Source organism: Bos mutus, chromosome 18 (genome assembly GCF_027580195.1).
Source record: "Bos mutus isolate GX-2022 chromosome 18, NWIPB_WYAK_1.1, whole genome shotgun sequence".
In the NCBI taxonomy this organism is placed as follows: Eukaryota; Metazoa; Chordata; class Mammalia; order Artiodactyla; family Bovidae; genus Bos; species Bos mutus.
This window is the reverse complement of record NC_091634.1, coordinates 48,386,493-48,413,434: the sequence shown is the minus strand read 5'-3', so window position 1 is coordinate 48,413,434 and position 26,942 is coordinate 48,386,493. Positions and strand designations below refer to the sequence as shown.

General features: G+C 54.2%; 1 protein-coding gene across 2 annotated transcripts in view; it reads left to right on the top strand.

Moving 5' to 3' along the window:
• The window catches only part of ACSF3 (acyl-CoA synthetase family member 3), a 48,292-nt gene extending 26,610 nt beyond the window's left edge, over positions 1-21,682 (top strand). Inside the window, exons 6-9 of one of the 2 annotated variants that reach the window (XM_070388542.1) lie at positions 7,774-7,900; positions 14,905-15,039; positions 15,371-15,482; positions 17,647-21,682. In XM_070388542.1, the coding sequence (XP_070244643.1) occupies positions 7,774-7,900; positions 14,905-15,039; positions 15,371-15,482; positions 17,647-17,794 (522 nt within the window). In that variant the 3' untranslated portion in view covers positions 17,795-21,682. The remainder of the gene's footprint in view (positions 1-7,773; positions 7,901-14,904; positions 15,040-15,370; positions 15,483-17,646) is intronic. The other variant, XM_070388541.1, reaches the window with a different exon arrangement.
• Positions 21,683-26,942: the final 5,260 nt, after the last annotated feature.

Below are 26,942 nucleotides of genomic sequence, written 5' to 3'. Positions count from 1 at the left end.
GCTCTAATGCATTGGCCACATGATGCGAAGAGTCTAATTATTGGAAAAGACCCTGATGCTGGGAAAGATTGAAGGCAAAAGGAGAAGGGAGCAGCAGAAGATGAGATGGTTAGATATTACCACTGACTTAATGGACATGAATTTGAGCAAACTCCAGGAGATAGTGGAGGACAGAGGAGCCTGGCATTCTGCAGTCCACGGGGTTGCAAGAGTTGGACACGACTTAGTGACTGAACAACCATGAAGCTGCTGGTAACATTCTGCTGTTAAATTTATTTTGTTTGTATTAATATAGACTCTTCCTGATCTATGGCTTGGTTTCTTCTGATTGATGTTTGCATGGCATATATTGTTCTATCCCTTTGCTCCTAACCTGCCATGTAACTGTATTTGAAGTGAGTTTCTTATAGATAGCACGTGTGTGTGTGAGTCGCTCAGTCATGTCCGACTCTTTGCGACCCCATAGACTGTAACCTTCCAGGCTCCTTTGTCCATGGAATTCTCCAGGCAGGAATACTGGAGAGGGTTGCCATGCCCTCCTCCAAGGGATCTTCCCGACCCAGGGATTGAACCAGATTCTCCCGCATTGCAGGCAGATTCTTTACCTTCTGAGCCACCAAGGAAGCCCTGTAGATAGCACATAGTTGGATCATGTATGTTTTTTAATCTAATTTGAAGTTTGTCTTCTAATTGTTATATTTAGAGCACCATGTACATTTAATGTGACTGTTGATATGTTTGAATTTAAACCTCTCATTTGTTATTTGCTTACGGTTCTGGCCCTCAGTTTCTCATTGCTTGGCTTTCATCCAACTGCCCTGTTTGGGGTCATTTTTTTTAGTATTCCATTTTAATTTGTCTGCTGAGTTTTTGAACATACATCTTGCAGTTTTTAGTAATTGGTCTAAGGATTACAAAATACATGGTTCACGGTTTGAGATCTACTTAGACTCAACATTGTGACACTTCCAGCAGGACACAGAACTCCTACTACTGCAAAGAAAAGGTAATCATCGCTCATGTAAGTGCTGAGGCTGACAAGGACCCACATGATGGGCGTAGGGACCCCTCGTGGGATATGCAGAAGGCAGAGAGACTGGGCTCAGCCCTGAAAAGAGCATCAGCAAGAGGGGGTGACAGCCAAGGAGCAGTGGGGGTCACTGGATGGAAGTTTACTAAGAGGAAACCTCATGGGTCAGGGGGATCCTGGCTAAACAGGATCCTAACAGGATTTGTACTGAAGGCTGGCTGGGTGGGTGGTCAGCCATCACCAGCGAGGTGGCAGGGGACGAGGAACCGGACAGATAGGAGGGTGAGCAGATATCCAAGTGGAGGGGCCTCTCACTAAACTGACTTAGCTGAGTTCTTGCTAAAACTGGCTTTCATAGGAAGTACACTTTAGCTCAGTTTGTAAAGAATCTGCCTGCAATGCAGTTTGATTCCTGGGTCAGGAAGATCTGCTGGAAAAGGGTTAGGCTACCCACTCCAGTATTCTTGGGCTTCCCTTGTGGTTCAGCTAGTAAAGAATCCACCTGCAATGCAGGAGACCTGGGTTTGATCCCTGGATTGGGAAGACCCCCTGGAGAAGGGAAAGGCTACCCATTCCAGTATTCTGCCCTGGAGAATTCCATGGACTGTATAGTCCATGGAGTCACAAAGAGTCGGACACGACTGAGCGACTTTCACTTTCACTTTCACCCTGATGGGCCCAGGAGAGGTTTAGGAGGCTGACTGCAGTTGAATGGAGCAGTGGGTCTTTGTCATACCACATGGGTCACTGTGCCTTCTCCCTTTTAGGTTATCGTTGTCATACATAATGGCGCCGTGTATGGCAAGCTTCCTTAGACAGTGGTACAATTTTTGCATTCAGTGGTCAAAAATTCACAATGAAAAGAAGAGTCGGTTTTATTCAACCAAATATTTACCAATTCTGTTGCTTTTCCTTTACTTCTGATCTCCCAGGTTCAATCTGGCTCAGGAATTTTGTAGTAACTTTTCTAGGTCAGATCTGCTGATAAAAGATTCTTTTCTTTCTTCATCTAAGACTGTCTTTTCTTTATCTTCATTCTTGAAAGTTCACTGGATTTGGAATTCTGGGTTGTCAATTATTTCAATGCCTAAAACATGTTATTCTGTTTTGTTTTTTCTGGTCTCTACTGTTTCTGCAGAGAAGTCAGTAGTTGTTTGAATGCCTCAAAGTTATGCCCTGATGTCAAGAGTTTTGTCTTTCTTTTTAGTTTTCAGTGATTGGATTATATGTCTTGGCTTGTATTTCTTTGGGTTTATTTGGGGCTCATGGAGCTTCTTGAGTCTTGAATCTTGAGCTTCTTGAATACATTTATGTATTTCACCAAACTTGAGGGATTTTAAGCCAAATTTTATCAAATATCTTTGTGTCCCTAGCTTTTCCTCTTCTGGGAATCTGATATCATGACTGTTAGCCCTTGTGATACTGGTCTTGGCTTCTCATTACTGGTTTATTTTTTCCGGTAGTTTTTCTCCTATTCAAGTTGAGTAATATCTATTGCTGTTTCTTCAGGTTCTACGATTCTCTCCTTTGTGCTCTCCATTTTGCTACTTAGCCCATTCAGTGTGTTAGTCACTTCAGTTCAGTCGCTCAGTCATGTCCGACTATTTGCGACCCCAAGAATCACAGCACGCCAGGCCTCCGTGTCCATCACCAACTCCTGGAGTTCACTCAAACTCATGTCCATCGAGTCGGTGATGCCATCCAGCCATCTCATCCTCTGTCGTCCCCTTCTCCTCCTGCCCCCAAGCCCTCCAAGCATCAGGGTCTTTTCCAATGAGTCAACTCTTCGCATAAGGTGGCTGAAGTATTGGAGTTTCAGCTTCAGCATCTGTCCTTCCAATGAACACCCAGGACTGATCTCCTTTAAGATGGGCTGATTGGATCTCCTTGCAGTCCAAGGGGCTCTCAAGAGTCTTCTCCAACACCACAGTTCAAAAGCATCAATTCTTCAGTGCTCAGCTTTCTTCACAGTCCAACTCTCATATCCATACATGACCACTGGAAAAACCATAGCCTTGACTAGACCAACCTTTGTTGGCAAAGTAATATCTCTGCTTTTCAATATACTGTCTAGGTTGGTCATAATTTTCCTTCCAAGGAGTAAGCGTCTTTTAATTTCATGGCTGCAGCCAGCATCTGCAGTGATTTTGGAGCCTAAAAAATAAAGTCTGACACTGTTTCCACTGTTTCCTCATCTATTTCCCAAGAAGTGATGGGAACAGATGCCATGATCTTCGTTTTCTGAATGTTGAGCTTTAAGCCAACTTTTTCACTCTCCTCTTTCACTTTCATCAAGAGGCTTTTTAGTTCCTCTTCACTTTCTGCCATAAGGGTGGTGTCATCTGCATATCTGAGGTTGTTGATATTTCTTCTGGCAATCTTGATTCCAGCTTGTGCTTCTTCCAGCCCAGCGTTTCTCATGATGTACTCTGCATATAAGTTAAATAAGCAGGGTGACAATATACAGCCTTGACGTATTCCTTTTCCTATTTGGAACCAGTCTGTTGTTCCATGTCCAATTCTAACTGTTGCTTCCTGACCTGCATATAGGTTTCTCAAGAGGCAGGTCAGGTGGTCTGGTATTCCCATCTCTTTAAGAATTTTCCACAGTTTATTGTGATCCACACAGTCAAAGGCTTTGGCATAGTCAATAAAGCAGAAATAGATGTTTTTCTGGAACTCTCTTGCTTTTTCTATGATCCAACAGATGTTGTCAATTTGATCTCTGGTTCCTCTGCCTTTTCTAAAACTAACTTGAACATCTGGAGGTTCACAGTTCACATACTGGTGAAGCCTGGCTTGGAGAATTTTGAGCATTACTTTACTAGCGTGTGAGATGAGTGCAATTGTGCGGTGAGCATTCTTTGGCATTGCCTTTCTTAGGGAGTGGAATGAAAACTGACCTTTTCCAGTCCTGTGGCCACTGCTGAGTTTTCCAAATTTTCTGGCATATTGAGTGCAGCACTTTCACAGCATCATCTTTCAGGAGTTGAAGTAGCTCAGCTGGAATTCCATCACCTCCACTAGCTTTGTTCGTAGTGATGCTTTCTAAGGCCCACTTGACTTCACATTCCAGGATGTCTGGCTCTAGGTGAGTGATCATACCATTGTGATTATCTTGGTCGTGAAGCTCTTTTTTGTACAGTTCTTCTGTGTATTCTTGCCACCTCTTCTTAATATCTTCTGCTTCTGTTAGGTCCATACCATTTCTGTCCTTTATCGAGCCCATCTTTGCATGAAATGTTCCCTTGGTATCTCTAATTTTCTTGAAGAGATCTCTAGTCTCCCATTCTGTTGTTTTCCTCTATTTCTTTGCAATGATGGGTGAGGAAGGCTTTCTTATCTCTCCTTGCTATTCTTTGGAACTCTGCATTCAGATGCTTATATCTTTCCTTTTCTCCTTTGCTTCTCACTTCTTTTCTTTTCACAGCTATTTGTAAGTCCTCCTCAGACAGCCATTTTGCTTTTTTGCATTTCTTTTCCATGGGGATGGTCTTGATCCCTGTCTCCTGTACAGTGTCACGAACCTCCATCCATAGTTCATCAGGCACTCTATCTATCAGATCTAGTCCCTTAAATCTGTTTCTCACTTCCACTGTATAATCATAAGGGATTTGATTTAGGTCATACCTGAATGGTCTAGTGGTTTTCCCCACTTTCTTCAATTTACGTCTAAATTTGGCAATAAGGAGTTCATGATCTGAGCCACAGTCAGCTCCCGGTCTTGTTTTCACTGACTGTATAAAGCTTCTCCATCTTTGGCTGCAAAGAATATAATCAATCTGATTTTGGTGTTGACCATCTGGTAATGTCCATGTGTAGAGTCTTCTCTTGTGTTGTTGGAAGAGAGTGTTTGTTATGACCAGTGCGTTCTCTTGGCAAAACTCTATTAGCCTTTGCCCTGCTTCATTCTGTACTCCAAGGCCAAATTTGCCTGTTACTCCAGATGTTTCTTGACTTCCTACTTTTGCATTCCAGTCCCCTATAATGAAAAGGACATCTTTTTTGGGTGTTAGTTCTAAAAGGTCTGTAGGTCTTTATAGAACCATTCAACTTCAGTTTCTTCAGTGTTACTGGTTGGGGCATAGGCTTGGATTACCACGATATTGAATGGTTTGCCTTGGAAATGAACAGAGATCATCCTGTCATTTTTGAGATTGCATCCAAGTACTGCATTTCGGACTCTTTTGTTGACTGTGATGGCTACTCCATTTCTTCTAAGGGATTCCTGCCCACAGTAGTAGATATAATGGTCATCTGAGTTAAATTCACCCATTCCAGTCCATTTTAGTTCGCTGATTCCTAGAATGTCGACATTCACTCTTGCCATCTCCTGTTTGACCACTTCCAATTTGCCTTGATTCATGGACCTGACATTCCAGGTTCCTATGCAATATTGCTCTTTACAGCATCAGACCTTGCTTCTATCACCAGTCACATCCACAACTGGGAATTGTTTTTGCTTTGGCTCCATCCCTTCATTCTTTCTGGAGTTATTTCTCCACTGATCTCCAGTAGCATATTGGGCACCTACCGACCTGGGGAGTTCCTCTTTCAGTATCCTATCATTTTGCCTTTTCATACTGTTCATGGGGTTCTCAGGGCAAGAATACTGAAGTGGTTTGCCATTCCCTTCTCCAGTGGACCACATTCTGTCAGACCTCTCCATCATGACCCTCCCGTGTTGGGTGGCCCCACACAGCATGGCTTAGTTTCATTGAGATAGACAAGGCTGTGGTCCTAGTGTGATTAGATGGACTAGTTTTCTGTGAGTATGGTTTCAGTGTGTCTGCACTCTGATGCCCTCTCACAACACCTACCATCTTACTTGGGTTTCTCTTACCTTGGACGTGGGGTATCTTTTCACGGCTGCTCCAGCAAAGCGCAGCAGCTGCTCCTTACCTTGGACGAGGGGTATCTCCTCAGGGCTACCCCTCCTGACCTTGGATGTAGAGTAGCTCCTCTCTGCCCTCCTGCACTCGCGCAGCTGCCTCCCCTTAGACGTGGAGTTGCTCCTCTCAGCCGCCTCCCCTGACCTCGGGCATGTGGTAGCTCCTCTCGGCCGCCGTTAGTCACTTAGTCATGTCCAACTCTTTGTGACCCCATGACTGTAGCCCACCAGGCTCCTCTGTCCGTGGGATTTCCCAGGCAAGAATACTGGAGTGGGTTGCCATTTCCTTCTCTAAGGGATCTTCCCAAGCCAGGGATTGAACCCGGGTCTCTGACATTGCAGGCAGCTTCTTTGCCATCTGAGCCACCAGGGAGCCCATTCAGTAAGTTTTCCTTGTTTCTCTTGTAGTTTTAGTTCTAAAATTTCCGTTTGGTTCTGCCCTGTGTCTTTTATTTCTCAGCTGAAACTTTGTATCCCCCGTATTTGCAGTGTTTGCTCTTACCTGTTAGAGCATGTTGATAATCTGTGCTTCAGCGTCTTTCTTAGGCGCACCGAGTACCTGTGCCATCTGGTGCTGTCCCATACTGATGCCCTTTTCCCATAAGAGTTGGCACTTTCTTGGCATTTCACGTGCTGAGTTAATTTTGTATTGTGTCCTAGACACTCTGTATTGTGTTATGAGACTCTGGATCTTGTTCACGTCCAATGGAGAGGTCGGTATTTTTCTGTTACTGTTATCTAGTTGGTCTAAGTCTGCAGCCTGCCATCTCTGGGGTTGGTTTCCATGTCAGTTTCATTTTCACAGCCTCTGTTTACTGTGCATACCAGCCCTGCAGACGTGGCACCCCGTGGCCAGGCCGACGTTAGCAGTGCAGCAGATGAATGATGGCAGTGGGAAAAATGGTGAAATTCAAATAAAGTCTGTGGTGTAATTGAAAAAACAAACACCTCCTCTGAGCAGACTGGATGGCAGAAGCCCCTCTGGCCTGGAACACGCAGCCCAGTTCCCCTGGGTGACATCAGTCCTGTGTGGGAGCCAGGCGGTGGGGAGGGTCCCCTTGCTGTCCACCCGCTGTGTCAGTCCCAGGGGCATTCAGCTTTCCATCCAGGCCTCAGACAACTCAGACAATTTTACAGCACATTTCCAAGGGTCTCTTTTCTTTAAAATAGGGGGATGTTCTCCCCCACGAAAAGTTCATCTCAGGTGGGACCTGATGAGCCAGGCAGGGTTTTCCAGGGGCACTTGGTCTCATGGATCATAGTTACATTGCTGTCAGGCAAGCCATGAGTGTGGAGCCAGTGAGGCCCCACTGAACGTGGTTCCGCCTTTGCTCTGTCCTTTTCCAGCATCACAGACCCCGACTCCATGTCTTAGAACACCCAGACCCCTTCCACCCTCACTGTGCCCATAGCTGGGAGACTGTAGGGTCCCTGTTCATGACTGCCTGGCTCTCCCAGGCACCCGGCTCCTCCCACCATAACCCCCATGGGCCCCCTTCCCGCCCAGCAAAGCTGCTGATCCTGAGCTCTTCCCAGCAGCCATGGCGGATGTGGGCAGCTGCCCACTTCTCCCGTGTCCAAGGTCGGTCTAAAAGACACCCTGAAGACAGTTTCACAAGAGCGTGGCCCTCAGAAGTGGACAGACAGGCCAATCAGGCCAGGCTGTGAGCTCTGGGACGGGGTGGGCACAGAGGCCTTGGGCAGCGTTTCTGAGTGGGGCGTGGAAGCTGGTTGGTGCTTCCCATCAAAGCATCTAATCTCAGGAGAGCATATGGGCCTCGGGAGGAACTGGAGTGGTAGAGATCAGCCTGAAGGGGTGAACTCTGATGCCTACCTTTGTCTTTCACCACAGGTGACCCCAGGGTTCGAGGAGAAAGAGGGCGAACTCCTGGTCAGGGGGCCCTCTGTGTTTCGAGAATACTGGGACAAGCCGGAGGAAACGAAAGCCGCCTTCACCTCAGACGGCTGGTTCAAAACAGGTAGGCGGGTGGGTCCAGAGGGGACGAAGAGGAGCCAGTACCGCTGCAGCAGGACACCCCCAGAATCCTCCCTAGAGAGGGGAAGGGGGCACTTTGCATCTCCTGTCTTTAAAGCTGTACCCCCGACACTGTACCCTAGCCCCCCGCAGCCTCTGGAAAGAAGATCCTGAGGCTGTGAGCTCCGGGGGCCAGCTTCCCCCAGCCCTGTGGCCAGACTCTGGCCCTGTCCCTTGCCCAGCCGCCCTGCACATGGTGGTCCATCTGCCCCTCAAGGGTCAGGATTCCCCTCCTGAGGGACCGCTTCTCTCCACATCAGAGACCCTCCCTGCCTTCCCATCCCCACTCCCCCTGCTTTGTAGCCCCTCCCCCACCCCCACAAAAGGAGTTTGCTTGCGGTTTGGTTTGGTCCCCTGAAGTCTGCTCTCTGTCACCTGCCTGCACAGTGTGTGTAGCCAGAGCCTGGGGCCCTGTGCAAGGGCAGGCAGGGGTCCCCCGACGTCCGTGCACCCAGAAACTGCTCTGAGGTGCCTCACCACCCCCCCGCCCCGACCCCCATGCCCCTCTCCTTGGTCCCATTGGTCCCATCGAGTATGAGGCCAATTCTGCAGATACTGGAAGTGTTCGAGTTTGTAGCTGCACGGGATTCACTGGTGTGTGCTCACACAGGACACTCCCAGCAGTTCCTGACAGCCAGGAGAGGGGCTCCGGGCATTTGTCCTTTGCTTGTTGCCTATCTGAATTTCTAAAACTTGCATGCTGAGCACGCATTATGTCACAATTATCTTAATAATCTTAAAGCAATATTTTCCCAAAAGAAAGGCCTGCTCCTCTGTCATTATGAGACGGCCTCCTAATTAGAAACGCACCTCTTGACAGTTCCTCTGTGGGCAGCAGAGCGGAGGAGAGAGTGATGCACAGCCGTGAGGGCACACGGGTGCGTCTGGGGGTGGGAGAGGCAGTGGTCGTGCCCTTGGCCTGGTGGCCCCCTGGGAACCACTCCAGGCCGAGGCACACACATGAGTCTTCATGGGCTCAGGCAGCGTGGGTTCTCAGGGTAGAATTCACTCTCTAGTCTGCCACCATCGTGGGCCTCAGGTCACTGGGTGACAGAGCAGGGCCATGCGCATACCCCCCAGCAGTCCTGGGGTGCTGGGGGCCGTCAGGTGGGGCTCGAGGAGGGGAGGGGGCAGATGAGAGTTCCCCAGAGCAGAGCAGAGGCCTGCTCCAGGGGCCCTGGGTGGTGCCGGCAGAGAGCTCAGTGGTTGAGCCCCGGGGCTGGGGCAGCTGTTCATGCATTCCAGCTTCCCTTTGTAAACGTTGAATTCGTACAGGCCGGCCTGGTGGCAACAAGATTACCACTGCCCTTTAAACGCAGGGTTTAAGAAATACAACTTTAGGCTCATCCTGCTTTTGTGTGTCCCTCCTGGAGCCCTCTGAGCATCCTGACTTGGAAATCTGACTTCTTTGTGGGCATCTTCCTTTATTTTTAAACTCAGCTAAAGCTGCAGTCTATTTCTTTAAAAGCACAGGAACCAAAGCCCTGTGGACTTTGCCAATAGCAGGGCTCGCGCATGCTGGGCCAGCAGCGTGCAAAGTGAGGGGCAGTCAGCATAACACGTCTCAGTCCCTGGTCGTGATGAATATTTCAGTTGAAAGGAATAGCATGCATTAATTATCGTAAAGAGATGTCTTTAGGAGAAAATGATTTTGAAATTCAGTTTAATTTCATTGTAATGCGCAGCAAACAGGAAGGGAGTCTGTGTGTTTAATTGGCTCTCGGGGGTGAGGCCTGGAAGCCGCGTGCCTTTGTCACAGGCCATTAGTGATACAGGCTGCATAATGTGCGCGGCAATCAGCACACAGCTGCCGCTCCTGCGGGGCAAGCGAGCGGGATATTAAGTAGAAATCAGGATGAATTAAACTTAACCCTTTCCCCGACCAGCCCTCCTGCCACACACATTCTGGCCCAGGCTGCAGGGGGCTGTGTCCGGGGCTTCTCAGAGGATGAGGGGAGAGAGGCCGCCCTCCCCGGCCTGCACAGAGCTCAGTTTCCATCGCCGGGAGCTCCCTGCCAGCCCCTGGGGTCCTGGCTGCTGTTCAGGCAGGAAATCAGAGCCTCTCTTCTGGAGCACCCCCGATGATAACCCTGACTGCATCCCGCCTTCCACGCGTGCGTGTGCACAGGCTCAGTGCTGGCCCCCGGGGAGGGGGGGAACGGTGATGCCCGAACTCCCTCCTCAGGGCTTTACACTGACCCCGCTGTCAAAAACGAGGATGCGGGACAGATGGATGTAAGGACACAGGATGAAGCTAAAGATAGAGATAAGGACACAGACAACCTGGGACAGAGACAATGACCGAGACAGAGCCGAGGACACGGGACAGACATGGGGACATGGCACGCATATGGGAATGCAGACCTGAGCCGAGCCAGCGCCGCAATCGTCCTGCCCTCTGGACGCAGTAGAGTGACTGGCAACTGAACAAGGAAACAGAAACATCACCTCTGCCTTATTCTAGAGAAGATCTCCTGGGGCTTCTCTGGTGGCCCAGGAGTAAAGAATCTGCCTGCCAACAGAGACACGGGTCCATCCCTGACTCGGGAGGATCCCACATGCCGTGGAGGAGCTGAGCCCATGTGCCCTAGAGCCCAGGCTCTGCAGTAAGAGAGGCCACCACAGTGAGAGGTCTGCTCGCTCGCCACAACTAGAGAAAAGCCTGCCCACCAGCGAAGACCCAGCACAGCCACAGTTAAATTAAGCGTATGAAAAAAGAGACAAAGTCTCTACCCTTTAAAGGTTTCATCACACAGTTTGCTGTTAGTGACATAGGAGATGGAGCATCCCTGATGATAAACCCACACATTTGTGGAAGGAGCTCAGGTAACTGGGGTAGGGTGTGTAAGAAGCCCACCAGGATGTAACAGGGTACCTGGCACTGAGTTGATGATCCCTTTTTCTTCTGTTAACGAAAACACAATGATATTATCAGAGAAAAACTTTAAAGGGTATTTATCTAAGAAAGAAGGTTCACCAGCAGAAAACAGAAGGGAGCCGTTCCGTGGCCCTCTGCACACTCGGCTGAGCGTGGGGTCCACTGAGAGGTTGGGGAGCCTGGGACATGAGGGCTGACCCAGGCTGAGAGAGTGGCCCCCTGCGCCCAGAGCCCAGGAGGAAAATAAGGCCACAGGCAAGTGGAGGGGAAGTGCGGTCGGCCATAAAAATGCAGAAACTGTTTCACTTCCCAGTGGTGAAAGGCAAGTATGGAGACAGACTCCATCCACCAAACTGGCAGAGACTCTTCTGGAGCTGACGCTCAGTGCTGCGGGGTGGGTGCTTGGCTCCCGCGGGCGGGGTGCATGTCAGGAGGGCTCCTGGGAATCCATTCACAGACAGAGGTGTAGGCTCCGATGTTTACAGACCCCTCGTTTGCTGCTGGGTTCATGGGCGCCTCGGGTGCGTCCAACCCGCAGAGGATTGCGAGCCTTCCACACCCACGGCCCGAGTGATCCCGGCCTCAGGGAGCCCTGTTGGCATGTGCCACACACGCGTGTCTGCGGGCATGCACAGCCGTCACGGACGGGTTTGCGCACCACGCGCAGGACACTGGCTGCTGTCTCTGCATGATTCCCTCTAGGCCTTTGTTTCTCTCAGCAGAATTTCCTGGGTGAGCTCCGCCGCCACAGGTGAGGGTGAGACGCTCTCAGTTGTGTGAGACGAAGGCCCCCCCACCCCGCCCCTCCCCGGCGCTCACCCTGCGCCAGGCTCACCTGCGCTGCGCTCACCCGGTGCACACAGCTCTGACACATTTTTTCCGTAACCTGTGCATCCGTTGTGACCAACAACAGTCAGGAATCAGGCAGCATATTGATCAGGCAGGGTTTCTTGTTAGGGTGTGACAGCGTGTGTAGCTGGAGGATGTCGACCCCTTTGCGGCTGCTGACCGTGAATGATTAGCACATGCCCGCCCCCCGGCAGGGCCCTCCAGACCCCCAGGACGTGCGGTGCGGGCAGACTGCTGACCCACTGGCCCCGGCCACCCCGCGGGGCACAGCCCATGTGGCGGACTGTGGTGCTGCCTGGCAGCCGTCCCTTTGTGTGGGCTTTACTTTGTGTGTCTCGTGAAACCCTTTGTTCCCCGGTGGTCGCCGAGACCTGCTTCTCTGTGTTCTTCTGGCACACCCTGCTTTGCTTCACCTGGCAAAGCTCCTGTGCGGACAGTGGGTCCCATCCCATCTCACTCCTGCTGGGCCTCGGTGCTGCCCTTTGGCCTCCGTGTCTGCCCAGGCTGGCCCAGGCCTCTGGGCAGAGGGTCCTTGTTTTCATCAAGGTCCCATACGGGCAGCTGGGAGACTCCAGCCGTCTGTCAGGTTTGGGGAGGAGCCCTCGTACCCCAGCTGTGTCCATGCTGGCGGCTGGAGGCCATCCAGGGACTGCCAGACAGTGGACACACTGTTCGGGGCTTCCTGAGTTGGGGTGCTCGTCTGTCCAGCCCCACCAAGAGAGCCCCCAGTACTCCCCCTCCCCCACACCAGCATACAGCTTCCACCCACCTCCTTCCTCCAGGGTCACGTCTGTCCCTGCAGCCCTGAGTCGTCCTCCTCGGCTCGGGCCATGTTCCCAGGAGCCTCTGAAGTGGGCAGCAGGAGGTGCACTCCGGAGAGCTGTGTCACCGGCATACTCGTCTGGCTGGGCCGGGCTGGGCACAGAGCTCTAGTGTCCAGCTTTCACGGGCACTGCTGGCCGCAGCCGCGTTGCTCCTGGTGCATCGTGACCTTTCCCCCCTCTTGAGTCCCTTTGCCCTGGGAGCCCTTTGGTCGACAAGCCCCCTGCCTCTGGGGCTCTGACTGTCCTCGTCTCGCTAGTGCGCTTGATGGCTGCATTCTCCTCTCCGATGTCCAGCGGGGGTCGGGGGCTGAGAGCAGGAGGTGGGTTGGGGGTGGGCTCCGTGCTGCCGTCCACCCGCTCTGTCCCCAGAGCGTGAGCGGCAGCCGTGGACTGAGGGCCAGTGCCCCTGCGCCCTGCTCTCAGCCATCTTCTGAGCCTCCCCCAGGGTACCTGCCAGCCTGGCTGTAAATGGTCCACAGAGTCTGTCTACCTTCCTTCCAGCTGCCAGTCTTCTCCCCAACACGCCCTCTCCCATCCCCTCTGCTTTGGTGCCTTAAAAAAACCAGTTGCTGTTGACTTTATTTCAAGAGGGAGCAATCTGAGCTGTGTGTTGAGGCAGGCCCCACTCAAGGGAGGTGTCGTGTGTCCGTTTTCCTTCTGTTCTTCTTGGCCTCCTGCTGGGCTATGCCGAGGGGCGCAGACCCACCGGGACCTTCTGCCTCCATCCTCATGTTCTGCGTCCGTCTGTCTGTCTCAAATCTCCGTCTTCCTCCCTCTTATGAGGATGTTGTGACCAGTTTGAGGCCACCAGGGAATCAAGGACCTCCATGACGTGTATCCTTACTTCCTGCCTGACGGTGACCCCAGGGAGTAGCAGGGCCTCCCTCACCCAGCACACAGGCCCGGGACCTCCCCGGTCCATCGTCCGTATGTCCTTGCACCAGCCCTGCCATCTCGGGGCTGGCTTTGCTCAAAGACCCTATCTCAGTGCTCTTCATGTGGCTGGAGGAGGTCAGTAAGTGGACCACCTGGTGTGCAGGGTCGAGGCGGGGTGCCAGGCAGCTAGTGAGGCCATGGGAGTGATGTCTGAGCAGAGCGGCGGGCGGACAGGTGGAGAAGCAGACGCTGCAGGTGGGCGGTGGGTGTGAGCGCCCCCGGGCAAGGGGCGTGGCTGGGGGGTCTGCCAGAGGACGTGGGTGTGGCCGTTGGGAGCTCTCGCCCTGGGTTTAGTTGACATCAGAGCAAGGAGGGTGCAGGTGTTGTGGCCAGGGGCCCTGAGGCCACCTTAGCCTTGGTGTGGGCATTGGGGGTGTCCCTGGTGGGACTAGGTGTGGGATGCGGAGCCCAGGGCAGGGCGGTGACCCCCACACCTCTGGGTCTCTGGCAGGCGGAGGCCAGTGGGAGCCAGGTCTGGAAGCCACAGGAGGGACCACCCTGGGCTGGGGTTGATACTCAGGGATGGAGGAGCCGTCCTGTGTGGAGGGGACATGGCCAGAGCCAGAGCCGCGTACCAGGGCCCTGGTGGGCCTCGGGGGGTGGGGCACCCTGCGTCCTGTCCCTGCAACCTGCCTGTCACTCCTGTCACACGCGTCCTTCCCCGCCATCCACCTACCCATCACGCATCCGGGACCGCGGTGGCTCCCAGGGCCTCCCCTTCATCCTGCTTCATGTTGGGCAGGAGGGCCCCCACCTCAGGAGCCCAGCTCCCGCCACGGCCAGCTGGGCACAGCCATCCATCTTGTTTAATAGGCTGGAGCGCCCCGCGCGGCTGGGCTCCGGGAGAGCGAGCTGATGGATGGGCCTCCTGCGTTGGACGGCAATGTATCATGAAATATTGATTTATTCTAGCTAATCACCCGCATGAAGTGTGTGAGAGCAGACGGTGGTGCGTCAGTGCGGCTCTCAGAGCACGGGCGGGCGTTCCCATGTGCCCAGTCTCACACATGCGTGCACACTTGTGTGAGTGCGTTCACCCTCAGCCCTGCTCCCCCTGTGCCCACGATGCCCCAGTGGGCATGTGCCCTGTGCCCTTGCTGGGGTGGGAAGCACCCACACTGAGCATGGCAGGGGGGGTCCCTTCCTCCTGCCAGATCCCCCACGTGACACCATGTGTGGCCCACGTCCTGTCGGGAAGGGTCTACCCTGATGCCCACGCCAGGCCCTTCTGTGGCTGGAACCCAGGGAGGCCCCATGGCTTGTACGTCCTGCCTCTGTGGTCCTGGGAAGCTGTGGGCTATTTCACGATGGTCCTTGTGGGATGTGGCCACATAGGCGTCTGTGTGGGCATCACGCAAGGCCCCAGCTGTCCACGTGGCACTGGCCGGCTTGTTCCAGAGAGATGTAGACACCCTGAGACACAGGGCCACACCCAACCAGCTGACCCAGGCCTCTCCCCAGGTGACACAGTAGTGTTCAAGGATGGCTGCTACTGGATCCGTGGCCGCACCTCTGTGGATATCATCAAGAGCGGCGGCTACAAGGTTAGCGCCCTGGAGGTGGAGCGGCTCCTGCTGGCCCACCCCAGCATCACCGGTGAGTGGCCCTGTGACCCTGCCCTTCGGCTGACACAGCTGCCCTCGGCTTCCCAGGCCATCTTGGGACCGGTCCAGATGTGGCTTCCTGTGTGTGTCAAGGCACACCATCCGGTCCTCTGCTCCCCTCGCAGCTCCCCGTCTCAGGTCCAGGCTGGCCAGTGCAGGCCATGACCCCGTGGTCAGGAGTGGTGGTGTCCCGGGCTGTCCTGACACCCTAGGGGTGCCCTGTGCCCACGTTTCTAGCCACTCGGGCTTCTCTGGGCCCTTCCTGCAGCCTTCAGTGCTCGTCCTCTTGTGTCCTGAGATCCCTCCCTCTGCTTCCTCCACAGACGTGGCTGTGATTGGAGTTCCAGACATGACATGGGGCCAGCGGGTCACCGCAGTGGTGACCCTTCAAGAGGGCCACTCGCTGTCCCACCGGGAGCTCAAGGAGTGGGCCAGGTGAGGGCTGAGCTATGTGGTCCTTATGGGAGCTGCCCCCCAACCCCGCCATACACACAGACACTCGAGGTGTGAAGGACCCCAAGACAGCTGTGTAATGATGGCTAGTGGGCAACATGGTCCTTACAAGAGCTGCCCCCACATACATAGACATAAGTGTGAAGGTAGTCCTTAAGGAGCTGCTCCCTCCCCCACACGGACACATGTGAGGCATGAAGGACCCCAAGAAGGCTGCGTTGTGATGGCAGGAGCAGATGTAGGACCCTGACCCCTGGCTTAGGTCTGAGCTTCCCAGGCAGGTTCTGAGGCAGACAGGGGACCCGTGAGCGCCTGCGTCCTCTCCTGGGTGTAGGAGGGACCTCGTCAGGGAAGGTCCATTCACAGAGCCCAGCTCAGAGGACGCTGGGGCAGGCTGAACAGGCTGGGGGCACCGCTGAGCTCAGGGCATTGCAGGGGCCTGTGGGTGCTCGCTGCCAGCTGAGCTCAGAAAGAAGCTGTTAGTTCTGTCCCCAGGTCCTCTATCTTAGATGTAGGAGGTTCCTCCCTCTCCCCTCCCCACCCCACCCCCTCCTTCTGCTGCTTCCTCGACACTGAAGATACTTGTGGCTCTCCCAGCGGGGTCTCGGGAGCAGTCGGAGTCCTTGTTTATCGGGCAGCACAGCTGGGCCATTAGATTCCCCTGGATTTGCAGAATCACAGCTGGAACGTTATAGTTTCACAAAGGCGTGAGCAGGATTCTAGTTGGCTTTGCTGCTTTGGTTAAACAGTTGCTTTGTTAAAAGGCAGAGCTCACCATCCTGTGCTGAGAGCGGGTCTCCTGGCATTAGAGGGGCTCCTTGTCGCCCCAGGCTCCCGGCATCCCTCCATGGGGTCTGCTGCCTGCCGAGAGCTTGGGGTCCTGGGAGATGCTCCCGCAGGGTGGGCCTGGGGCAGCTGGGACCCTGGGCTTTGTGTCTCACACAAGCCAGCCATGGATAGTGACCCCGCAACTGCCCACCCCATGGATGGAGAGCAAAGGTCCTCCTCTCAGAGGGCAGGGCCGGCTCCAGATCTGTCTACACCCCTGGTGGGGGAGTATGCAGGAGGGGCCTCACTCCAGTCCTTCTTGACACTGGCTCAGTGAAGCTGCTGTTCCTATGTCATGTCTGTTGCCATATAAGGGTCTTTTTTAAGATTATTTTAAAATCATGTTTTCCCTTCCGCTGCTATTTTTCATTCTTGAAGATTCTTGCTTCACAGTCTGTCTGCCCCCCAGTAAAGGTCCGTCCTGCCCCTTCCCCCAGACTGCTGTGCTCCTAGAGGAGTTGGGGGAAGCTGGCAGCCACGCCCTCCCCAGCTCAGGCACTGTGAATCTAGGGGTGCGCGTGGCTTGGGGCTGGGCGGCAACACCACATTCCCGGGTCTGGACATGGCCTGCCCATCACACTGTCCAGTCACAGAAGCCCATGTGAGGCTTACACCCCCTGGGCAGGGGCGGGGGGTTAGTTCAGGAATCCCGTGCCCAGATGGAGCTCTGCGGGATCAGGTATCAAGCAGGGACGATGCTCCCAAGGCACTGAACAGTGGGGATTTCCCTGCAGGGAAGCTCTGGAACAAACAGCTCAGCTCTGCAGGGTTCCCACTCAGGCGGCACTTTGCCCTGACCAGTTCCTCCCAGACCACTTGCTGAGCTGATGCTCTCCAGAGGAGAACGGGTCTGTTCTCAGAAATGGCGAGCTCACAGGCTTTTAGACTGCTCCTCTCCATGCCTGCGACTTCTGTTCCCGTTTTGGTGACTATGGGTTGGGGTTCGGGCTGTGCGTCCTGCCTCTGTTGCCCCCCTGCCCCAGGCAGCACCTGTGCTTCTGCTGGTCTCTTACAAAGGGGCCCGTGTGCGGCCATGGCGCAGGGAGCTCTGCCCAGGATAGCCGCGGTGCCTGCAGCCTCAGCGTGGGGTTCAGAGCTGACCGCGGCTATTCACAGGAGGATGCCTCATCAACGGGGCCCCTCCCACTCTGTGGGCTTTGGCTCTGGCGTGGGCGGGGCAGTGCTGGCCAGTGTGCATGCATGGTCAGGACACCCAGAGGTGTGCGAGGTGCCAACCACCCCCCTCCAGTAACCTCCCACTGGGGAAAGGTGCCAACCATCCCTGCGGCCCCTGCACTCAGGCCCCTTGTCTCTGCAGAGGCGTCCTGGCCCCATACGCTGTGCCCTCGGAGCTGCTGCTGGTGGAGGAGATCCCGCGGAACCAGATGGGGAAGGTCAACAAGCGAGACCTCGTCCGGCAGCTTTACCCGCATGAGAAGGGCGCCCCCGAGGCCGGGAGCCAGTGAGCCAGCCTCCCGCGCAGCCAGAATGAAACCACCTTAAACCCTGCAATGGCATTGTGGCTGTAGCCACACCCCACAGTTCCATATGCTCTGCACCCCTAACCCCCAGGTCCCAGTGTGTCCAGAGGTGTCTCGGGGAAGCCGGTCTCCCTGGAAACTCAATAAAGGCCTCACAGAGAAGCCAGTGCCTGTCCGGCAATCCCGCCTGGGTCTCTGTGGTCCCTGCCCTCGCATGGGGAGGGCGCGGTCTGCATGTGTGTGCACACTGCAGGGCAGGGTGAATGGCAGCCCTGGGCGTCCAGGGGAGGGCGTTTCCCACAACAAGAGTGGGTGGCTGTGGGGTCACCCTGTGACCCTGGCCGAGGCTCACTAAGCCTTCAGGGCCAGGGCCGTGGCTCAGGCGACCAGAGGGCAGGGAGTGCCTGACTTTTGGCCCCAGAGTGGCCACCTAGACCAGGGTCGGGCTGGGAGCCAGTATCTGGGGCTCTGGGGCCAGTTTTTCCCAGTTGTGGCTGCAGCCTGTATCCCACCATCCTCAGGGTCCAGAGTGCTCAGTAGCCAGAGGTTGACCACAAACGGCCCCACTACTGCACCCCTGACCCTTGACCCCTCTGTTCCCCTGTACTGTTCCTCTGCAACACCCCCAGCCCACTCCGGTCTTTGTCTGGATGTCTCTCTCTCCTTCCTAGACCCCCACCGGCCCCTGCTGCCCGGCCCCAGGCCCCCCTGCCCTCCCCAGCCAAAGGCAGAGGTGCCCTGGGAGGCCCAAGGGTCGGGGGGAGGCTGAGCAGGAACCAGGACAGAGCCGAGGCCCAGGTGGGAAGCATGTGGGGCCAGGGGCCCTGTTCCACCCTGTGTGCACGGCCCGAGACTGCCTGAGGCCAGCCCCGGGCACATCCACCTCAGCACCCTCTGGCGAGAGGCCTGGCCATGCACAGTCGCCGCCTATGCAGCAGGCTGGCCTCCCCGGCTGGGCGCTGGCCGGTGGCCAGTCCTCTTAGGCGGAACTGGACCTCTGGGTCCCGCTGTTTCTCACGTTGCCGGCTCTTCACCTGATCCCACTGGCTGACTCTGGCTGAGGGGGCTGCGGGGTAACAGCTAGTCGTTCTTTAAGTGCTTAGTTCTTTAGTGCTTACTTCTTTTTGTCCAGAAAAAGCATCGGCAGGTTGGACAAGGCGTGGTGTCCACTCAGGAAAGTGTGAATCAGGAGTCAGTTTCGGTTGCCTAGTGATGTCACTCCTATAATTAGGTTCTTGTAAGGTTAGAGGGAGAGGAGCTGCCTTCACCATGCCAAACCTGCCACAGACACCTGGAGATGGACTCCCCACACGCTGGCCAGGGGTCTCACTTAGGGCTCTGAGGGAGGGTGAGGCTGGCCTGAGACCCCCAGGGCCAGTGGTCTCCTCGGTCGGGCTGGGCTGTCTTTGGTGGTGGATTTGGGCTCTTCAGGGGTTACTGGTTTATTCAGAGTTCTTACTTCCATTTCATGACCTGAATCTTCTATAAAGCTATTTACTTCATCCAGGTTTCAGACCTCCTGGCACGAAGTCACTCACCGGTCTTGCTGGTGCGTCTGGTTGGCTCTCCTTTTTGTTGGCTCATCCTCCTCCCAATTTCTTCTGTTTCATTAGCGTCTCTTTTCCTGGTGGCTGACTGGACCTGCCCCGACTGTCTTCACCTGGCTGTTCTCCTAACCCCTTCCTGGGCACCTCCCTCCCCATCCAGCTCCAAACTCTGGGTCACTTCTGCTTTGAGATTTTTCCTTAATTTTTAAAATTTGCTTTGTTTTTGGCTGCACTGGGTCTTCGTTGCTGCGTGAGGCTTTCTCTAGTTTCAGCGAGCCAGGGCTACTCTCCAGTTGTGCACGGGCTTCCCGTGGTGGCGGCTTCTCTCATTGCAGTGGACAGGCTTGAGAGCACAGACTCAGTAGTTGGGGCTCCCGGGCTTAGTTGCTCCACAGCACGTGGAATCCTCCTTTAACCAGGGATCAAGCCAATTTTTAATCACTGGACCACCAGGGAAGTCTGCTGCTTTGATTTACTTTCTTAACCCGTGAGTGATGAAAGCATGTCCTGTGTCCACCATTTCCCCACTGGTCTCTGCCGTGACCCCGAGAATGTGGGCCATGGGGCTCCAGTGCTTTGGAGTTCCTGGTACCTCCTGTGCCCCCTTCACAGCAGCAACTTCTGTCCCTTCAGGAGGCTGCTCTTCTGATGTGTTTCAGCAGTAGGTGCTTAGCCCCTGGTCATACTCCATTATTACATATCAGTTCAATTCAGTCGTTCAGTCATGTGGCTGACTCTTTGCGACCCCATGGACTGCAGCACGCCAGGCTTCCCTGTCTATCACCTACTCCCGGAGCTTGCTCAAACTCATGTCCATCCAGTCGGTGATGCCATCCAACCATCTCACCCTCTGTTGTCCCCTTCATTCCTTCCAATGAATATTCAGGACTGATTTCCTTTAGGATTGACTGGTTTGATCTCCACAGTCCAAGGGACTCACAAGAGTCTTCTCCAACACCACATTTCAAATTACATATGGAGTCTCTCTTTATCTCTGTTTGAGTTTCCCTGTTAAGTCACACACTGTCTGAGTTCAGTACTGCCGTGCGGCTTCTGGGGTTGGCGTTTGCTCTGTCCCTGCGCTCCTTCACACCCCACCCCCTGTAGCTGTACTGTCTGCTGTACTGTCCTGTGAGCAGCGCAACTAGGTCTGATGTTTTTACTCCAGTGTTGTCTTTAGTGAACAAGTGCAGTGCATTTATTGTTACTGTTGATGTCTTTGGATTTATCTCCACAATCCCTAGTTGTGTTCTCTGCCGCCACCTTAGGAATGTGGGGTTGCTGTTTTGCCTTCTCTTTCATTGTAGTAATAAACTTCTCTACTTTTTTCTCTTTGTTTGTTTCGAAATTATAAACTAAAGTTCTGTTTTTTGAGTACCCTTAAGACGTTTAAATACTTGCTAATATTAAAAAGCAGAGACATTACTTTGCCAACAAAGGCCTGATAGTCGAAGCTATGGTTTTTCCAGTAGTCATGTATGGATGAGAGAGTTGGACTATAAAGAAAGCTGAGTGCCAAAGAATTGATGCTTTTGAACCATGGTGTTGGAGAAAACTACTGAGAGTCCCTTGGACTACAAGGAGATCCAACCAGTCCATCCTAAAGGAAATCAGTCCTGAATATTCATTGGAAGGACTGATGCTGAAACTGAAGCTCCAATACTTTGGCCATCTCATGAGAAGAACTGACTCATTTGAAAAGACCCTGATGCTGGGAAAGATTGAAGGTAGGAGGAGAAGGGGATGACAGAGGGTGAGATGGTTGGATGGCGTCGCCAACTCTATGGACATGAGTTTGAACAAGTTTGGAGAGTTGATAATGGACAGGAAGCCTGGTGTGCTGCAGTCCATGGGGTTGCAGAGTCAGACACAACTGAGCAACTAAACTGATAAAGTCTAAGTTCTTCACGGTTTTGCGGCACTGGGCTCCCCCATGGCCAGGATGATGCCTGCCAGTACCTGCCCCGCTGCCATCTCAATAGGTTTCTATAACAGTTCAGTTTTGTTTTTGATACAAAAATTAATAGGCTTCAGGGCTTCCCTGGTGGTCCAGTGGTTAAGAGTCCACTTGTCAGTGCAGGGGCATGGGTTTGATCCCTGGATCACTGGACTGAGAAGATCGCACAGACCTAGAGGCAACTAAGGCCGTGTGCCACAGCTACTGAGCTTGAGCTCTGGATCCTGAGAACTGCAGCTACTGCGGCTGCACACCTAGAGCCTGTGCTCCACAACAGGAGAAGCCACAGCAGTGAGAGGTCTGCACACCACAACCGGAGAGTAGCCCCTCCCTGTGACTAGAGAAAAGCCAATGCAGCAACTAAGCCCAGCACAGACAAATAAAAATTTTAAAAATTACTATACTTTTCCATAGTCAGTCATTAGGTTTACTGAAATTTTATCCACTTCTTGGTTTAATGGGATTTCATTTTAACCAGAAATTCTCTGCAGTTGTTTCAAGAACGCGGCTGAGGGTTTTTACAAGTCTCTACTTTTCCTCACTCTCGAATGACGGACGGGCTGTCTGCTCCTCTGGTGCCAAAAAGGTTTTCCTTGTCCTGGACACCAGTAAGTGTCTGCCTCACTCACGCCTAGGACAGAGCCCTGAGGGCCTGGGTGGGGGCAGGTCCAGAGGACTGGCAGGAGGGGAGCGACAGTCTGGGAAGTTCTGGTCCCAGCAGTCGGGATGGAGAACGTGTGGGGAAAGGGGCGGAGGTGGGGCTGGGATACCTGCCAGGTACGCACAGGCTCTTAGCTTTCAGGAGCGAGCGGGACTTCAGGACCAAGGAGAGTGGCCGGAATGTAAGACTCTTCTCCAGTAGAGGCTAGAAGGCTGCTAGCTGGGCATTGCTCAGTAGGGCCCGGGCCTACAGCTCCAACCAGTGCAGGTCTCTCCCTGGACATCCTGCCAGGGTCCTGTGTCTGGAGGAGAAAGGCCGACAGGAAGGGCCCAGGTCCCCAAGCCCACCCAGCCCGCATCTTCCTTCTCAGGCGGGTACCAGGAGAGGGACGGCCTGCTGAGTGGGCGGGGCAATGAGCTCCCGCCCTTGGGGGTGGGCGGGGCGGGGAGCTTCCCCGCCCTCAGGGTGGGCGGGGCGGAGTCCTCTTACAGTGGCTGATTTAATCTGAATGGCGGTTAATGTGGTTTACGTGACAGTTTGGGATCCTTTGCTCCCAAGTTTGTCACTAGTCCTCTTGGTATTGATTGAGAGAAAGTGTTGCTGGTGCCCAGTTGGGCGGGCTGGGGACAGGGGGAGAGAGTCTGCCTGGGCAGACGGGAACCCCACGTTCCTTCTGGAGGTCCCTCCTGGCGCACCGCATGTCCCCCTCCCATGCCAGCACCCCTCCATTCTTCCTGGCCCTCACCAGTTCTGATTGGGGAAGTTACCAAGGAGCAGCTGCACTGGTGGCATCTCTGGAACGCCTGGGAAGAGCCAAGAGGCAGATGAAAGGACTGGTACCCTGCAGCCCAGGGAGCCTGTGGTGCCCGTGGCGCCCGAAACAGCCCCTGACCTTCCCTCCCCTCTCCCCAGGCCAGAATGATCAGCCACTGAGCAGCCTCATTTGCCAGAGCCCATTATTGGATCATAGAGAAAGCAAGGGTATTCCAGAAAAACATCTGCTTCATTGTGTGGATCACAACAAACTGTGGAAAATTCTTAAAGAGATGAGAATACCAGGCCACCTTACCTGCCTCCTGAAAAACCTGTATGCAGGTCAAGAAACAACAGTTAGAACCAGACATGGAACAATAGACTGGTTCAAAATTGGGAAAGGGGTATGACAAGACTGTATATTGTCACCCTGCTTATTTAACTTACGTGCAGAGTACATCCTACAAAATGCTGGGCTGGATGAGTCACAACCTGGAATCAAGATTGCCAGGAGAAATACCAACAACCTCAGATTTGCAGATGATACCACTCTTGTGGCAGAAATCAAAGAGGAACTAAAGAGCCTCTTGATGAGGGTGCAAGAAGAGAGGCCTCTGCTATGGCCCCAGGAGCTCCACATTGGAACCAAGAGCCCCAGGCAGCACCATGGGTTTCGCCTGACATTTTCTTCATGCCCACCAGGAGCACAAAAAGAAAGTGAAAAAGCTGGCTTAAAACCCAACATTCAAAAAATTAAGGTCATAGCATCTGATCCTGTTACTTCATGGCAAATAGAAGGGGAAAAAGTGGATGCAGTGACAGATTTTCTTTTCTTGGGCTCTGAAATCACTGTGGACAGTGCCTGCAGCCACGAAATCAAAAGATGCTTGCTCATTGGAAGAAAAACTTTGACAAACCTAGACTGCATATTAAAAAGCAGATACATCACTTGGCCAACAAAGGTCCATATAGTCAATGGTTTTTCCATATGGTTTTTCCAGCAGTCATGTATGGATGTGACAGTGGACTGCAAAGAAGGCTGAGCGCTGAAGAACTGATGCTTTCAAATAGTGGTGCTGGAGAAGACTCTTGAGAGTCCCTGGACTGCAAGGAGAGAAAACCAGTCAATCCTAAAGGAAATCAACCCTGAATATTCATTGTAAGGACTGATGCTGAAGCTCCAATACTTTGATCACCTGATGCAAAGAGCCCACTCGTTGGAAAAGACCCTGATTGCTAGGAAAGATTGAATGCAAAAGAAGGGGGCGACAGAGAATGAGATGGTTAGATGGCATCACCAACTCAATGGACATGAATCTGAGCAAACTCCGGGAGATAGTGGAGGACATGGAAGCCGGGTGTGCTGCAGTCCATGGGGTCCCACAGATTTGGACAGGACTTAGGGACTAAACAACAACATCCCCCCAATTTCTTCCAGACGAGGACCCTCTCCAGCCCAGGCTGGCACCAGGTGCACATGGCATGCACAGGGCGTGGCTTATGAGGCTGTGACATGACGTGTGTGCAGGACATAGGCTCACTGAGGCCTCTGAGTGAGCAGGATAGAGGAGTGCACTCCTGCCTGAAGTCTTAGGGTGCAGGGGTGCCCTGGCCCTGCCCACTTGGTCGAGGTTTTTACTGGAGTGGGATTTTCCATGAGAGCCACCCTCTGGGGGTGCCAGTTATGTTTACGAATTGCTTTCAAGCCTGACAATTTGAGCCCAGAGACCTCTGTTCGCTGGCCTGTCCTGCACTGCATCAGTGTGGCTGGGCCTGCTGCCCTGGACCTTGCAGGTCCTCGCTGTGGCCTGAGGCTCAGGCTGGCCTCAGGAGCTTGGGATTCTGGCGGGGCAGCCTGGCTCGGTCATTGAAGATGCCACTTGGCAGAGGCCATGCCCCCTAGACTCAGGGCCGGCCCCTTCAGGGAGGACCAGACAACCGCCTCCACCTTACCTGGAGCCACACTGCCCTCTGCTGGTGTTTCTGGGCATAGCATGGATAGAGGAGAGATCCCGGCCCTCCTACTCCAGTACCTGCTGGGACACTTCATCCCTTGTGTCAGGACTGCTGGGCAGGAAGGACCCTGGTCCCAGAAGCTGGAGGCGGGGAGGGGGGGGTGGAGGGCGGCCGCGGCGGGGGGTAATTTGAAACTCAGAGACAGCCCTGGGGATGGCTGGTACAGAGCCTACTGCCCCAGGGCCTCTAGCCTGGCTCCCATTTTCTCAGGGCTGTAGGGCCAGTGGGAGCTGCCAGTACCCCCAGCTCCTGCTCTGTCTTCTGTCTCTGTCCATTTGTTTGTCCAAAGTCTTCTGTGCACCCAATACTTTAGAAACAGTTTGAGAATGACCATTCAATGTGTGTTTGGGAGCCGTCACTGGGCTCCAGAATAGGCAAGGCCCCCCAAACTTGCCTGCAGACACTCATACCTGTGCGGTCCTGGGAGGCCCTGCCTGGCTGTGCTGTGGCCGCCAGGGGGCGCGCAGTCTGGACGGGGTAGTGACACCCTGCGCTCCCCACGCTCCAGCCCACCCCGCTGTCCTCTCTGACCCTGGGCCCCATTTAAAGGACAGGAAGCCCTCTTCAGGGCCCCACTGCTGCATCCTGGCCATGGGGCCAGGCAGCGGGTCAGGACCCTCCCAGATCTGCCCCATTGTTTGCCTGTCTCCATGACGACCGCCCCCCCCGACCCCACCCCCCACCAGCCCCGCAACACTCATGCTGCCTCACCATATTGGGATCTGTTGGTGTCTGACTTCCCAGGGAGGGCAGCCTTGGAGAGCTGATGCCCCAGAGCCTGGAAGGGGCCTGGAAACCGCACGGTGGGAGGGTTGGGAAGGGGGAGACAGGGAAGGAGGAAGAGGGGAGGGAGTGTCTGCCTCCACCCAGCCTCTAGACCAGGCTTGAACTTGGAAGGGGCGAGGGCCTTGCTGCCTGTTGCCTGGGATCCTTCCCAGACCCCACCAGGATTGGCTGTGCCACCTTGGCCTCTGGCTCCTTGCCTGGTAAAGTGGGGTCCCAGAGGGTCCAGCCACTGTGAGGTGAGGTCAGTGCCTGGCCCCCTGGAGTAGCACTGCCCTTGACAGTTGTTGCCAACAGCTGCCCCTGGGCACCTCCACCTGGATGACCACAGGCACTCCGTTCTTGTCCACGAGGAACCTGTCCTCACCCAGGTCAGTGCCTGGTGTCCAGGTCACCTCCTTTCTGTCCAATTCTCCTGAACCCCCAGGCATTCTCCCTCCCCCCTGTATCCCCATTCTGGACACAGAGCCTGAACCCTGGGTGGGTAGGGGGGCACCGCTCTGTGCAGCCATCTGTCCCCTTGCCACACGACCCTAGCTGAGCCTCTCTTGCAGAATGGGCATGTGCACCATGGAGCCCTGGGCAGACTGGGCCAAGGGTGGGAGCATGAAGTTATCCCAGGGAGCCCAACAAGCAAATGCCCACTGAACACCAGCCGTGCAGCCCAGTTACACACCCGACTACATTGCCAGAAAGTTACTGTAAACTTAGCAGCTGAAACAACTTTATAACCTCACTGTTTTATTCTTTTACACATAATAATAATCCTTGTTACACTATCATTACGTTATTATTGATATAACTACATTATTTTTTAAAGTTATAGGAGCTTCACTTCCCTGCTGAAAGCCTCAGTGCCTCTCTTTTATCAAGAGAAAGCTGCAAATCCCTAAACAGGTGGATGAACCTCCCAAGGTTTGACCCCCACCTCCCACACCCCCTACACCTACTCCCTCCCCCAAGGCTCCCCCTAGTGGAGCCTCTGCCCTCCACCCAGTTCACAGGTGCCCAAGCCCCACCAAAATCAGGGGAGACCACCCCGGGGAAGGGGATCCAGACCCCTTGGAGCTGGGTGAGGGCACCCACACCTCAGGCCCCCCCACCCCATTGACACAGGACCCCAGGGAGGGTCTGCTGGTGGTGAAGGGTTGAACCCTGGGGTTGGCAGCCTGGGGCCTGCAGAGTTGGGAAGGGGAGGGGATGCCCAGAGGGTCAGTAGCCTTGAGTCCACTGGGAAAAAGGCCGACTAGCCCTGGCACCCTGGGGTGGACCAGTGCTGGATAGGCCCTCGAGGCTCAGACACAAGCAGTCAGCGGAGAGAACTTCCTGTGCAAGGGCCAGAGCTGGACTGGGCCCAGGCTTCTGCATCTCTTGGGCCACCCCACCCCCAGACCAGATCCAGCTCACCCTCCCCCT